The 14705-nt window shown below is 43.0% G+C and overlaps 1 protein-coding gene across 6 annotated transcripts in view; it reads right to left on the reverse strand.

Moving 5' to 3' along the window:
• Window positions 1-14705, reverse strand: part of ARMC9 (armadillo repeat containing 9) — a 175219-nt gene that overhangs the window by 125788 nt on the left and 34726 nt on the right. For all 6 annotated transcript variants that reach the window (XM_064372892.1, XM_064372894.1, XM_064372893.1 and 3 more), the window contains 2 exons: window positions 10420-10577; window positions 5015-5113 (listed from right to left, as the gene is read on the reverse strand). In XM_064372892.1, the coding sequence (XP_064228962.1) occupies window positions 5015-5113; window positions 10420-10577 (257 nt within the window). The remainder of the gene's footprint in view (window positions 1-5014; window positions 5114-10419; window positions 10578-14705) is intronic.

Here is a 14705-nt window from a genome sequence, read left to right on the forward strand (position 1 = left end):
TGCAAGTACGCTTCTGTAACTCCCAGGCACAAGAGTGGGATCTCACCTGCCTACAAACAAAATCCATATTCTCAGCCAGGTGTGGCGGCTCACACCTGTAATCCCAGCATTTGGGGAAGCCAAAGCCGGAGGGACTGCTTGAGCCCAGGAGTTTGAGACCAGCCTGGGCAACATAGTAAGACTTCATCTCTACAAAATAAAAATAAGAATTAGCTAGGCATATAGTCCCAGCTACACAGGAAGCTAAGGTGAGAGGATCATTTGAGCCTAGGAGGTCAAGGCAGCAGTGACCCTTGATTGTGCCAATGCACTCCAGCCTGGGTGACAAAGCGAGACCGTCTAAGGAAAAAAAAAAAAAGATCCGCATTCTCCAATATAAGCTTTGTCAGTACCAACAGTTATATTTTCAGCTCCTTTTTCCTTTACTCTTTTGTCCTATTTTTCAGTCGGTTCAGAACTCGGGGAAAGAAGGGCTCTATTTAGTGGGCCCTTTTGAATTTTCAACAGTGAGAAAGTTGGCAGAAGCCCAGATTCTTGTTAACTGCCAGATATAAAAACCAGTATCAAGTGTACCAAACTTTATAGACACCAACGGTTTTGTGGCAGGGCCAGGCCAAGCTCCTTTACAGTATGTAATTCACAGTAACACTCAAGCTCAACATAGCACCTGCCGGTGACTGACCCAAGACCACTTTGTGAGGGATGCTGATTTGTGCCACGTATTCATCTTGAAATTAATGGTATTATGGCGGGCCCTAGAGTAGAATTTATCCCCTTAAAAAATTAGCAAAAAAAACCAAGCAATCTTCTTCTTCCAAATCCTAAATCCTATCAGTCCAGTCACTGGACATTGCATCTAAACTATATCTTAATTTCCTTCTTCACACATTATAAATCTGAACTCTTTAGATATCATAAATCAGCCAGGCGCAGTGGCTCATGCCTGTAATCCCAGCACTTTGGGAGGCCGAGGCGGGTGGATCACGAGGTCAAGAGATGGAGACCATCCTGGTCAACATGGTGAAACCCCGTCTCTACTAAAAATACAAAAAATTAGCTGGGCATAGTGGCGTGTGCCTGTAATCCCAGCTACTCAGGAGGCTGAGGCAGGAGAATTGCCTGAATCCAGGAGGCGGAGGTTGCGGTGAGCCAAGATCGCGCCATTGCACTCCAGCCTGGGTAACAAGAGCGAAACTCGGTCTCAAAAAAAAAAAAAGATATCATAAATCAATTTTATGTATGCATGCCTAGTCAACAAAAATATTCTTTTATACTTTCACAAGGACCCCTCATCCACTTTTTATCATCTTGTTAGAGAAATCGGCTAGAAATAATAAAAAGGTTTTTGGAGCTTTTATTGCGTGTTCGTTCCTAAGCCAATGTCTCAGTAGAAAGAGAATGGTTATCACTAAGCTAAAGATAACTCATCCTCCCTCCCCTGGTTTCCAGTGGTTAGACAGAGTCTGTACTTTGATGCTAATGTAACAGTCGGGTGGTGGGACTGTCTCCTGACAGATGGCATTGGTGACTTCTTGTGGGATAACCAGCTGGGTTGTACCCCTGCTCCCTATAACATGTCATCAGTTTTTTCTTCTTCTTTTGTTTTTTTGAGACAAGGTCTCATTCTGTCATCCAGGCTAGAGTACAGTGGTGCGATCTCCTCTTGCTGCAGCCTCAACCTCCTGAGCTCAAGTGATCCTCCCACCTCAGCCTCCTGAGTAGCCGGGACTACAGGTGCACAGCACCAAGCCAGCTAATTTTTGTATTTTTTGTAGAGATGGGTTTTCCCCATGTTGCCCAGGCTGGTCTCAAACTCCTGGGCTCAAATAATCTGCCCGCCTTGGACTCCCAGAGTGTTGGGATCATAGGCGTGCACCACCATGCCCAGCCAACATCAGTTTTAAGTAAGTTGGATACATCACTCCTCCTAGAGAAGATGAAATATAAGGATGGCTTGTATATATAAGATATGATGGGATTTTATAAACTGAACCTAGAAAACACTAAGTCCTTGATGAAATAACAAATAAATGGGAAGGAGGAAGAAAGGAGTGCTCCTACTAGACACATCCCGCCATGCTAATTGCTGTGAGAAAGCCAGTTTCTGGTAAGCACACCCTGCATCCCAACCCTCCGAATGTTAACTGGACAGTGGACAGAGAGTCAGTCATATTCTCGGGGATGTGGCTTAAAGCCCTTCTTTTTTTTTTTTTTTTTTTTTTTTTTTCTTTTGAGACGGAGTTTCGCTCTTGATACCCAGGCTGGAGCGCAATGGCGCGATCTCGGCTCACCGCAATCTCCGCCTCCTGGGTTCAGGCAATTCTCCTGCCTCAGCCTCCTGAGTAGCTGGGATTACAGGCACGCGCCACCGTGCCCAGCTAATTTTTTTTTTTTTTTTTTTTTGTATTAGTAGAGACGGGGTTTCACCATGTTGACCAGGATGGTCTCGATCTCTTGACCTCGTGATCCACCCGCCTCGGCCTCCCAAAGTGCTGGGATTACAGGCTTGAGCCACCGCGCCCGGCTAAAGCCCTTCTTCTGAACGGCTCCTGAGGAAGTTACTTTTCTAAGACTTGAATATCCAATGGTGACTTTACTGATCTTTTAAAAATGGCTGATTCTCTAAGATTTCGGCATGCTAAAATCACCGTGGCCACGTCCCAAAGACTCCGCATCTACTGTCTGTCCACGTGTGTGGAAAAGCTGATAGAGCCAGTCATTCTGAGATATTCCTGTTACGCCGAGAGGAAGTGGTCAAGGTCATCTGCTCTTCAGCACATGACTACATGCTTTCTATGAAGATCCGTAGAAACTGCTGACCCATGAGACTATCCTTGGGTCTTAGCACCAGAAATAACTGTGTGAAGCAGTTGTCTGACCATCCAGTCTTTTAAAAAAACATATTTAAACTTGTTTTTAAATTATATAAGTAACACACCTACTTGGAAAAAAATCTGAAGGGTAGAGAACTTATGCAGCACTGAAATGGTCTATTTCGGGCAATGTGTGGTGGGCTTGTGGGTGCTGGTTTTACTGTCATGGTTCCTAGCCTGCAGATGCAGCACATATGTTGTTTTGGATGCAGGAAATATTACATAATAAAAATTATGTAACTGCCCTCTCCTGCTTTCTAAGCACTGGGAATCATGTAACTGCTCATGTTTCCCTTTTTGTACAGACTGCTAGAAAGCCCAGAGTCAAATCTGTAGCCTGCTTCTCTGGAGGTACAGCAACTCACAGCATACATTTTTTGTACTAACATTAGCCCTTGCTTACTTTTATTTTTCCCACCCTGTTTTCCCTTAACCACAATTTCTTTACTTATTTTTATTTTCTACCTTCTTATTTCTTATATTTTTTTAATCATTTCTCATATTTATGTTTTCTCATATTATAATAAACTGCTTCTTCAAATCTACTTGAGAATTAGGTAGGGCATATATTTTCTTTTAAATACTAAAAAAAAAAGGCTTCTGTTTATTAAGACTCTAATATTATATCAACGTGCAAATCCTTATTTAAAAGCTGTGGCTCTGACCCAGAGGGGTGCCTCAGGATCACCCAGGAGTTTCATTCCAAATCTGTACAGCTGGCTTCATAGGGCTTCACCTACCCAGTTTCTGAATGGGGCAGAAGTTGGCGTGGACTCCTGGCCTATGGGTTCCTGTATTTTGAAGACGTCGAGAGACACTGGTGTCTCCCCTGGTTACGAATGCCTGCCTCAAAACCATAGGCCTCCAGATGTGCCAGCCTAAGGAGGACACAAGATCATCAAGGTCATATTTGGCCTACGTGATTCAGGGATGCATAACCTGAATCTAATTACAAGGAAATGTCAAACAAAAGGAGAAATGTTCTATTTTTTTTTAAAGGGAGAAAATTACATTCTTCTAAAATGTCAATGTCATGTAACTCAAATTAAGACTGAGGAAATGTTCGAGATTAAGAGGCTAAGAGCTGTGCCAACTCAATGTGATAACTGACCCTAGATGATCAGAGGACAAGAAATACAATGAAGGACATTATTGACTCAAACTACCAAAATTGGAAGATGGACAGTAGATAAGAAGGCTGCACCAATGTTAAATTTACTGAAGTTGGTAACTTTATAGTTATATGAATGTTCCTTACCTTAAGAAATACATACTGAAGTATTTAGAAGTAAAGGTTGGTAATACATATAATTTATCCTCAAATAGTTCAGAAAACAGATTTTGTGCAGATGTGTGCATGCCCATGCATGTGTAGAGAGACACAACAAAGAAAGGGGCAAATGTTAACAGCTGGTGAATCTGGGTAAAGGGAATACCAATGTCTGTTGTTACTTCTGCAATTGCAATTATTTCAAGTAAAAAGTTAAAAAAAAAAAAGCCCCTGCTTTAGACCACACAACCTCCACTATGGCAGTGCTTTTAAAAAATGAGAATGGGCCAAGCACGGTGGCTCATGCCTGTAATCCCAGCACTTTGGGAGGCCAAGATGGGTGGATCACGAGGTCAGGAGATCGAGACCATCCTGGCCAACACAGTGAAACCCCGTCTCTACTAAAACTACAAAAAAATTAGCCAAGTGTGGTGGCATGCACCTGTAATCCCAGCTACTTGGGAGGCCAAAGCAGGAGAATCTCCTGAACCAGGGAGGTGGAGGTTGCAGTGAGCCGAGACTGCGCTACTGTACTCCAGTCTGGGTGACAGAGTGAGACTCCATTGCAAAAAAAAAAGAGAGAGAGAATAAAGTTTCCATCCATTCCTACTGATCCCCAACCCTGGGAGCCCCACTGAGTGGCTACAACTGGTAGACAGAACACACCTCTCTCCTCACCCTCCCCAGGAGGACAGCTTTCAGCGGTACCCTCTTCAAAAATAGATTTTCCTTCTATGAGTTTCTAGACTTCAAAAGCCAGCTGAAATGCAGCCTCTTGCATGTTATTTTATCATGCTATTTTTAAAGTTACACTCTTTTTAGATTTGAGGGGAGAGACCACTGGCACCCTGCCCTGAGTACGGAGCCTCACCGTCCCAGGCCTCGTGAAGTCCACACTGTGCGCCAGGCTCTGTCGCATCTGGTTACTGAATAGGCGGACACAGACGCTCTGGAGGTACTCAGGGGTGATCTGCAAGGAGGACACAAAGACAACTGATGACGGCATGAAACTCACCGAGGGGCACCTGAGCCACCCTGGCAATTATTAGAGCGGCCTCACAACAGCTTTCTGTAAGGCACGATGATGAGGTATATACCCTAGAAAAACAATCATTTGCTTTAACATCAGAGCTCTTGGGAGGAGTGAAAGCACTGGTCCTAACAGAACAATGTGCTAACACACAACAGGTGTGCTCATGAGACAACAGACTGCAAATTATGTAACTCCGGGTATCTCCACTGCAGAATAAACAGATCTCAGACCCTTTTGGTAAATTCACGTAATAAAGTCATTGGGTGACTATAACATGGGGGAAAGAGAGCCAGGCTTCAAATCTGAAGGTCAGGGCTCAAGTACTGGACTCGAGAAGACCAATAGCTCTGCCTCTGCTTTCCACACCTTTATTGAAACAGCTGCCGTGAGGGGGTAAATGAGGTCACAGATATGCCTAATACATGACAGGTGGCTTGGCCAGTGCTTGCTGAGTGAATGATGGAGACGCTTTTAATCAACTATCCAGTGCTTGACAACGTGAGACTGAGCTGCTGTGGCCATCAACGCTGCTGGCTTCTACATTCTCCTTCAGCATCTCTTGTGCCTCTCTCACGAGCTACGAGAATTCAGGATTGACATATATCAAAGATGTTGGAATTTTTTTCATGTCATATATTTTCTTTTTAGAAAAGAAAGAGAGAGCTGGTGCCTCTCTCACCAGCTACTAGAGTTCAGGATTGACATACAACATTGAAAGTCTTGGAAATGTTTTCGTCTCATATATTTTCTTTCAAGAAAAAAATGCATGCTCATTTCAATGTACAAGTACCACAGCCTCTCCTGAATCCCACCATTCCCCAAAAAACAATCCCTGCAGGAAACAACTATTAAAAAGTGTACACCCGTCCAAAACTTTTTCTAGGAATGAGAGTTGGAAAAGAACCTCCTCTTCTGCAGCTTCTCGGTTCCATCTGGGGGAATTTCCATGTGGCAGCAGAAGCGGCTGCTCTCCCACCCCTGCTCATCCACTTGCACAGAAGGAAGGCCATCCCCCCAGGCTGTGTGGGAAGCAGGGCTACTCCACCCCTGGGGAGTTGGAAAGGGCTGGGCGCTTTTCTCTACTCCTGGGGCTACTGCCTATCTGCTAGAAACTTCTGGTCTGCTTCAGCCACATAAAAGGCTCCGTCCATCCTGTGGCAGGTGTCTGTCATCCCTTGTTACATAGCTACATGTGAAGTGACTTGGAGAAAAAGGGACCCCATCCCAGGGCTAGACCTGCTACATTATCCTGAGTTCATTCCTTCTGAATTCCTATAGTAAATTTCCATAGTATTAAAATTTAAACATTCCTTTTTCAGGCCTGGTGTAGTGGCTCATGCCTGTAATCTCAGCATTTTGGGAGTCTGGGGCAGGTGGATCACTTGAGCTCAGGAGTTTGAGACCTGCATGGTTAACATAGTGAAATACCATCTCTAATAAAAATAAAATAAAAATTAGCCAGGCATGGTGGCACACACCTGTAGTCCCAGCTACTCAGAAGACTGAGAGGTGAGAGGATGGCTTGAGCCTGGGAGGTTGAGGCTGCAGTGAGCTGTGATGTGCCACTGCACTCCAGCCTGGACAACAGAGTAAGACCCTGTCTCAAGCAAACAAACAAAAAACATACCTTTTCATCCTGTAGTTTTAACCTTTCTTTCTATACTTATTTATTCCCTATAACTAGAAACATGTTCGCATATTTTTCATATTAGAAACATACCCGTGCCATCTTCTACAGCTTTTTTTTTTTTTGAGCTGGAGTTTTGCTCTTGTTGCCCAGGGTAGAGTGCAATGGCGTGATCTCAGCTCACCACAACCTCCACCTCCTGAGTTTAAGCGATTCTCCTGCCTCAGCCTCTCGAGTAGCTGGGATTACAGGCATGTGCCAGTACGCCCAGCTAATTTTGTATTTTTAGTAGAGATGGGGTTTCTCTATGTTGGTCAGGCTGGTCTCGAACTCCCGACCTCAGGTGATCCACCTGCCTCGGCCTCCCAAAGTGCTAGGATTACAGGCGTGAGCCACTGCGCCCGGCCTACCCTAGATTTTATTCTTCTTTTTCACCCTAGATCCTCATCTATCAACCCCCTCTCAACAGCTTCTCTTTACAGCCAAGGTCCTTGAAAGAACTGCCTGTGTTTGCCATCTCAACCCACCTTCACCTTTCAACACAATGTGACCAACTTTCTACCTGCGTTCCTCCATGGAAACTCGTGTGCCAAAGCTCACAACCAATGAACTTCTAAGTGTCAAAACCACTGGATGCTTTTCGGTTCTCTTCTTCTGGAGATTTCTATGGCTTTTGAGATTTTGCATCAAACCCTCAGTCCTGAAACTGTTTGCTCCTTTAATTTCTGAAACTGCTAGCAGAACCATTTCTCCAACAAGCCAATCTCATCATGTCACTTTCTTGCTTAAAACATGAGAATGAGGAAAGAAAACGAATGGCTGGGGAAAAAAAAATATATATATATATATATGGCTATAGCAAAGAACAATACATGAAAATATACTCAGCCTCATACACAATTAAAGAAATCTAAATTGGCCAGGCATGGTGGCTCATGCCTGTAATCTCAGTACTTTGGGAGGCCAAGGAGGACAGATCATAAGGTCAGGAGTTCAAGGCCAGCCTGATCAACATGGTGAAACCCTGTCTCTACTAAAAATACAAAAATTAGCTGGGAGTGGTGGTACGCGCCTGTAGTCCCAGTTACTCGGGAGGCTGAGGCAGGAGAATCGCTTGAACCCGGGAGGTGGAGGTTGCAGTGAGCCGAGATCGTGCCACTGCACTCCAGCCTGGGTGAGAGACCCAGACTCTGTCTCAAAAACTAAAAAGAAATCTAAATTTAAATATGCAGAATGCCAAGTTTTACTTACCAAACTGACAAAGATTTCAAAGTTTACTCCAATTTAGTGCTGCCACGTATGGAGACAGCTCCTCTCAGACACTACTGGGGGAGTAGGCATTGTAGGCATTTTAGGACAAATAATTTGGCAACCTCTATCAAAACGCTCATGCGCCTACCTTTGCCCTATCAGTTCCCATTTCAGAATTTTATCAAGATGTACAGTATACACAAGGATGTTCACTGCAACATTTTTTGTTATAGCAAACAAAAAACCAAAAAATTTAAATGTTCATCACCAGAGCTCTGATAACAATTCACTTTTCTAACGGAATCGTGTACAAGAATTAAAAATAATCAGGTGGATCTGATCATGTGGAAAGATCTCCAAGTTATATCAAAACAGAAATAGCAAGTTTCAAAAGAGTAATGATCATATGATCCAACTAAGTTTACATATGCTGTACGCATGTGTGTACACATGCACACACACACATGCATATGCTGAGAAATGTTCTAAAATAATACACAAGACAATGTCTTTTTTTTTTTTTTTCTAAGACGGGGTTTCACCATGATGGCCAGGCTGGTCTTGAACTCCTGACCTCAGGTGATCCACCCACCTCGGCGTCCCAAAGTGCTAGGATTACAGGCGTAAGTCACTGAGCCCAGCCCAATGTCAGTCTTGAACATCAATAAATAAACGCATCTACCGCATTGTGGTGAAGGAACTTTTGCTCCTTACTATACACTTCTCTGAATTGTTTAAATTTTTTACCACGAGCACGCAGTTCTTTTACATTAAAAAGGCTAGTAAAGAGTCCAGCTTCCCTCCTCTAACTCACCTTTTTTAAAATTAAATTATTTATTTATTTTGAGATACAGTTTCACTCTGTCGCCCAGGCTGGAGTGTGGTAGTGTGATCTTGGCTCACTGCAACCTCTGCCAGCCGAGTTCAAAAGATTCTCCTGCCTCAGCTTCCCGAGTAGCTGGGATTACAGGCATGCGCCACCACTTCCAGTGAATTTTTGTATTTTTAGTAGAGACGGGGTTTTGCCATGTTGGCCAGGCTGGTCTCAAACTCCTGACCTCAGATGATCTGCCCACCTTGGCCTCCCAAGTGCTGGAATTACAAATGTGAGACACAATGGCCAGCTTAATTTTACTTTTAATTTTTTTTTTTTTTTTTAGAGACAGAGGCCTCACCATGTTGCCTAGAGTAGTCTCAAATTTCTGGCCTCAAGTGATCCTCCTGCCTCAGGCTTTCAAAGTGCTGGGATTACAGGTGTGAGCCACTATGCCTGGCCTGAATTATTTTTTATTAATGTAGTATGAACCTACAGTTACTTCAATTTTTAAAAAATCTGTATGTCCACAAATAGATTTTATTGTACTTTATAAAAAGTCAGGAACAAGACAAAGATGCCCATGACATTATTCAACAATATCCCATAGGCCATAGCCAATGTAAGATTAACTGTAAAAGCAAAACAAATATTATTGGATAACATGACTGTCAATCTAGAATACAGAAGAATCAATCAAAAGACCTAAGATTAATAGGATTCAGAAAGGCAGCTGGATACAAAATTAATATCAGAAAATCAGTGGCCTTCCTATATGACAGGGCATGTCCCCCTCATTTTTTTGCCACCACATACTTTTCTGTTGCCAATTTATCCTTTGCTAACATTAATAGGGTAGAGGCTGGGCACAATAGCTCACACCTGTAATCCCAGCACTTTGGGAGGCCAAGGCAGGAGGATCACTTGAGCCCAGGTGTTCAAAATCGGCCTGGGCAACAAAGCAAGACCCTGTCTCAATTTTTTGAAAAATATATTTTTAAAAAAGGGCCAGACGCAGCAGCTCATACCTGTAATCCCAGCACTTTGAGAGGCCGAGGCAGGCGGATCACCTGAGGTCAGGAGTTTGAGACCAGCCTGACCAACATGATGAAACCCGGTCTCTACTAAAAATACAAAATTAGCTGGGCATCGTGGCTAATGTAATCCCGGCTACTCGGGAGGCTGAGGCAGGTGAATTGCTTGAACCTGGGAGGTGGAGGTTGCGGTGAGCCGAGATTGCGCCAATGCACTCCAGCCTGAGCAACAAGAGCGAAATCCATCTCAAAAAAAAAAAAAAAGAAGGTAGAGAAGTACAGATATGGCAGATAGTATGTTAAGAAAAATGGATAAAACACTGCAAGAAGCTTGTTAAAAACAGCACAAAATATCAGCTTCATCTCCTCCGTGCAAATTAGCTTTTGGAAATAGAGCAGCAGGCACCACTGGCTTGGAATGGAGAGAGGCAGGCTCCATCTGCCATATCAACATAGTCCTTGCCCATAAGACCACTTCATTGCCAAACAGACATACACACACGGGGATCTTCCTTACCATCTTGCCGCTGACTGTGGCCTCTAGAGAATCCACCAGCTCTGCTGTGACTCCAATGAGATTGTGGTAGTCTGCCTGGATCTTATTGTACCGTTTGAGGTATGTCATTGACCTACGTTCAGCTTCAACCAGCTGCTGGTGGAGCTGATGCAACATTTCTAGGAAGACAGTTAAACAAACAACATCAATAAAAACCCACAATATGAAAAATAATTGTCTTCTTCTCAAAGAACTAACGATACTTATTGTCCGAATATTTTGTTGTAACAATAAAGTTGACACTATTTGTGTTTCACACTTCTATTTTATGCCACATTTATTTACGTAGTGCTTTGTAACCACTGACTTAAAATTTCCTTTTCAGGAAGTTCAACTCAATCCTCACTGGGTTTCCCAAGAAAATCTATGCCTTTAACTGAACCTCATTTAATTTATTTTAGCTCTTCTATGTCTAAGAAAATACACGTTTCTAGGGTGGGCCGTGGTGGCTCACATCTGTAATCCCAACACTTTGGGAGGCCAAGGAGGGCAGATCACTTGAAGCCACAAGTTGGAGAACAGCCTGGGCAACATGGTAAAACCCCGTTTCTACTAAAAAAATACAAAAATTTGCCAGACATGGTGGTGCTCACCTGTAATCCCAGCTACTCAAGAGGCTGAGGCACAAGAATCACCTGAACCTGGGAGGCAGTGGTTACAGTGAGCCGAGATGGCGCCACTGGACTCTTGCCTGGGCAACTGGGCAACAGAGTAAGACTCTGTCTCAAAAGAAAAAAAAAAAAAGAAAGAAAGAAAGAAAATAAACATTTCATTCTAAACTAACTGAGCTCATAAAATGCCTGAATCAAACCTGTGTTTTTTTCTCTGTTTTTGTACTATGTAGTTGTCTGGGAGACAATTCATATCTGCAGGACAGTTCTTTATTTTAAATAAAACTTCGGGCTGCTTGACTCATGCTAGGAAAAACAAGAATCCAGAAGGAGAAAAGATTCCATCATTCTGCCAGTTTGGTAAAGCATAAGACCACTCCCACCAAGCATTAGAGCAAGCAGTTTGGAAGGCTCTAGGATTCTCTGCTTGGAATCTCCCAGTGGGCAGCCCTGAAGACACTGAGGCCAAGCCTCCCGGTGGCAGCAGGAACAGGCGAATCCTCACTGGTGTTGGCACTTCTTTGCCCGTACCACCTTCCCTTTCTTGAAGGTCACATTTTGGACAAAAGGAGGTAACACTACCCCCAAACTCAGAGTAACTCACTCTTGTCCTGATCCAAGTATTGTATCATATTTGAAGTGTTCAAAATGAACAGGTTTCAAGGATATAAAGAGATATTTTAAAATTATGAAGACCTGGGCTCAAATCCCTACTCTACTACTTTTTATTGGGTAACCACAGATAATTTAACTCTGTAATTCTCATTTCTTAACCTATAAAATGGGGACAGTTATAATTACCTTGATGGGTTATTGTGAAGATTAAATTAAAAAAATACATTCAAAGTGTCTAGCACAATGGCTGGTCCAGAGAAGGTGATCAATAGTGGTGGCTATTACTACTATTTTATTTCATGGAGAGGGGTGAAAGACTTTGTAAATACATTTCTATACAAGTAGGTAACTTTTGAAAGAGGCGGAAAAGTTCCATCCTAAAGCAGTGTCATGCAAGCCCGGAAATATATCAGAATCATCCACAAATATTCAACAAACTCCCCAATGGCTCTGATGCACACCACAGGTTTGAGAAAACCTAAGTTATCCACTCTTCCTAATTTTTGTCCTAAAAACCTACATTCAAATTGTATTTCAAACTTTCATGTTTCATTACTGTTTATGTACAGAAGTAAAATATTTTTACTATTAAAACTCAAAATATCAATGGTACTGAACTATTTATTATTATTCAACATCCACAAATCTCAGTATTGAAAGAGAACTTTAAAAAGTCACTTGGCATAGGCCAGGCGCAGTGGCTCATACCTGTAATCCTGGCACTTTGGGAGGCCAAGGTGGGTGGATCACCTGAGATCAGAAGTTTGACTCCACCTGGCCAACATGGTGAAACCCCATCTCTACTAAAAATATATAATTAGTTGGATGTGGTGATGCATGCTCGTAATCCCAGCTACTTGGGAGGCTGAGGCAGGAGAATCTCTTGAACCTGGGAGGCAGAGATTGCAGTGAGCCGAGATCGCACCATTGCACTCCAGTCAGGGCAATGAGTGTAAATCTCTGTCTCAAAAAATAAAAAAAAAAAAGAATCACCTGACATGAATTTACATCCAGTACCTGAATACCCTGAGAATGTCACTGAAAATCATTTATCAAGACTCTCCTTAAACATTATTAGGGAAAAGGGGTCACTACCTTCTGACTCTTAGGATGTGTTAAATTTGTTCTATTATTAAAGTTTTTCAGCTGAGCATGGTGGCTCACACCTGCAATCCCAACACTTGGGGAGGCTGAGGCAGGCAGATCACCTGAGGTCAGAAGTTTGACACCAGCCTGGCCAACATGGGGAAACTCCATCTTTATTAACATACAAAAATTAGCAGGGCATGGTGGTACACTCCTGTAATCCCAGCTACTTGGGAGGCTGAGGCAGGAGAACTGGGTTAACCGAGGAGGAGGAGGTTGCAGTGAGCCAAGATCATGCCACTGCACTCCAGGCTGGGCAACAAAGCCAGACTTCATCTCAAAACAAACAAAATTTTTAGTTGGGGTGTGGTGGCTCACACCTATAATCCCAGCACTTCGGGAGGCCAACGCAGGTGAATCACTTGAAGTAAGGAGTTCAAGACCAGCTTGGCCAACATGGTGAAACCCCATCTCATACAAAATTAGCTGGACATAGTGGCATGCACCTGTAATCCCAGTTACTCGGGTGGCTGAGGCACTAGAATCGCTTGAACCCAGGAGCCAGAGGTTGCACTGAGCCAAGATCACACCTCTGTTCTCGAGCCTGAGCAATAGAGCTATCTCAAAAAAGTAAATAAATACAAATAAAGTTTTTCATATATATATAGATAGTTTAAAATTAGATAAGCTAAAATTTCCAATGTTGAAAATTCCATAGAATACTATTCATAATCCCATATTGTGGTAGTAAGTATTGAAGAATACCTATGCAAACTTTCTCAACACAGACCAAGTGGTACATGATGAATCAAGTACCAAAACCCATTACCTAGGCCCAATGACCTCCCAAATCACCAATGTGAATGTCCCCAAAGCAGTCCCTCTGTAAAGGAGACTGCACAAAGGAACCCATCCCCCAAGAAGCTCATTCTGCAATTAACTAAACATAAGATTATCTGTGGAATTTTTGCCTTGGGAACCCAGAATCAGAATTTATTACAATTTCAAAGTGTGGCACATCTCAGAGATAAAAGGCCGCTACAGCCTATTGGAATGAGAGAAGGAGGCAATAGGACTGAAATGTTTGTAACCATTTTCAAATACAGTCAGTACTCCATATTCATGGGTACTGCATCTGTGGATTCAACAACCTCAGATTGAAAACATTTGGGGAAAAAAGCACCTGAGCTGAACAGATACAGACTTTTTTTCACGTCATTTTCACATCATAAACAAAACAGTATGACAACAATATACCTAGCGTTTACACTGCATTAGGTATACGTACTCTAGAGGTGATTTAATGTATATGGGAAGATGTGTGTAGGTTATATGCAAATACCGGCTGGGCGCGGTGGCTCACACCTGTAATCCCAACACTTTGGGAGGCCGAGGCGGGTGGATCACTTGAGGTCAGGAGTTCAAAACCAGCCTGGCCAACATGGTGAAACCCCATCTCTACTAAAAATACAAAAATTAGCCAGGTGTGGTGCTGGGCACCTGTAATGCCAGCTACTCAGGAGGCTGAGGCAGAACTGCATGAACCCAGGAGGTGGAGGTTGCGGTGAGCTGAGATTGTGCCATTGCACTCCAGCCTGGGCAACAGAGTGAGAGTCCATCTCAAAAAAAAATAAATAAATAAGGTTACATGCAAATACCATGCCATTTTATATAAAGGACTTGAGCATCTGTGGATTTTGGTTATCTGTGGGGGTCCTGGAAGCAATCCCTGTAGATACTGAGAGACAACTGTACACTCTTTAGGAGAATAGCCTGCTACCCAGAGACATCACCTTGCAGATATCTTAACTAGCTACAAACAAGACCTGTCCATGACTATAAGCTATTTGGGTGACAGCTCAAATACATCAACTTTATTTCAGAGTATTAAACAGTACTTTCTATTTTCCCTGTCAAAAGTTTTATGAGACAAGA

The sequence above is a fragment of the Aotus nancymaae genome, unplaced genomic scaffold (assembly GCF_030222135.1).
Source record: "Aotus nancymaae isolate 86718 unplaced genomic scaffold, 86718_ANA_hifiasm-v0.15.2.pri h1tg000008l, whole genome shotgun sequence".
Classification (NCBI taxonomy): Eukaryota; Metazoa; Chordata; class Mammalia; order Primates; family Aotidae; genus Aotus; species Aotus nancymaae.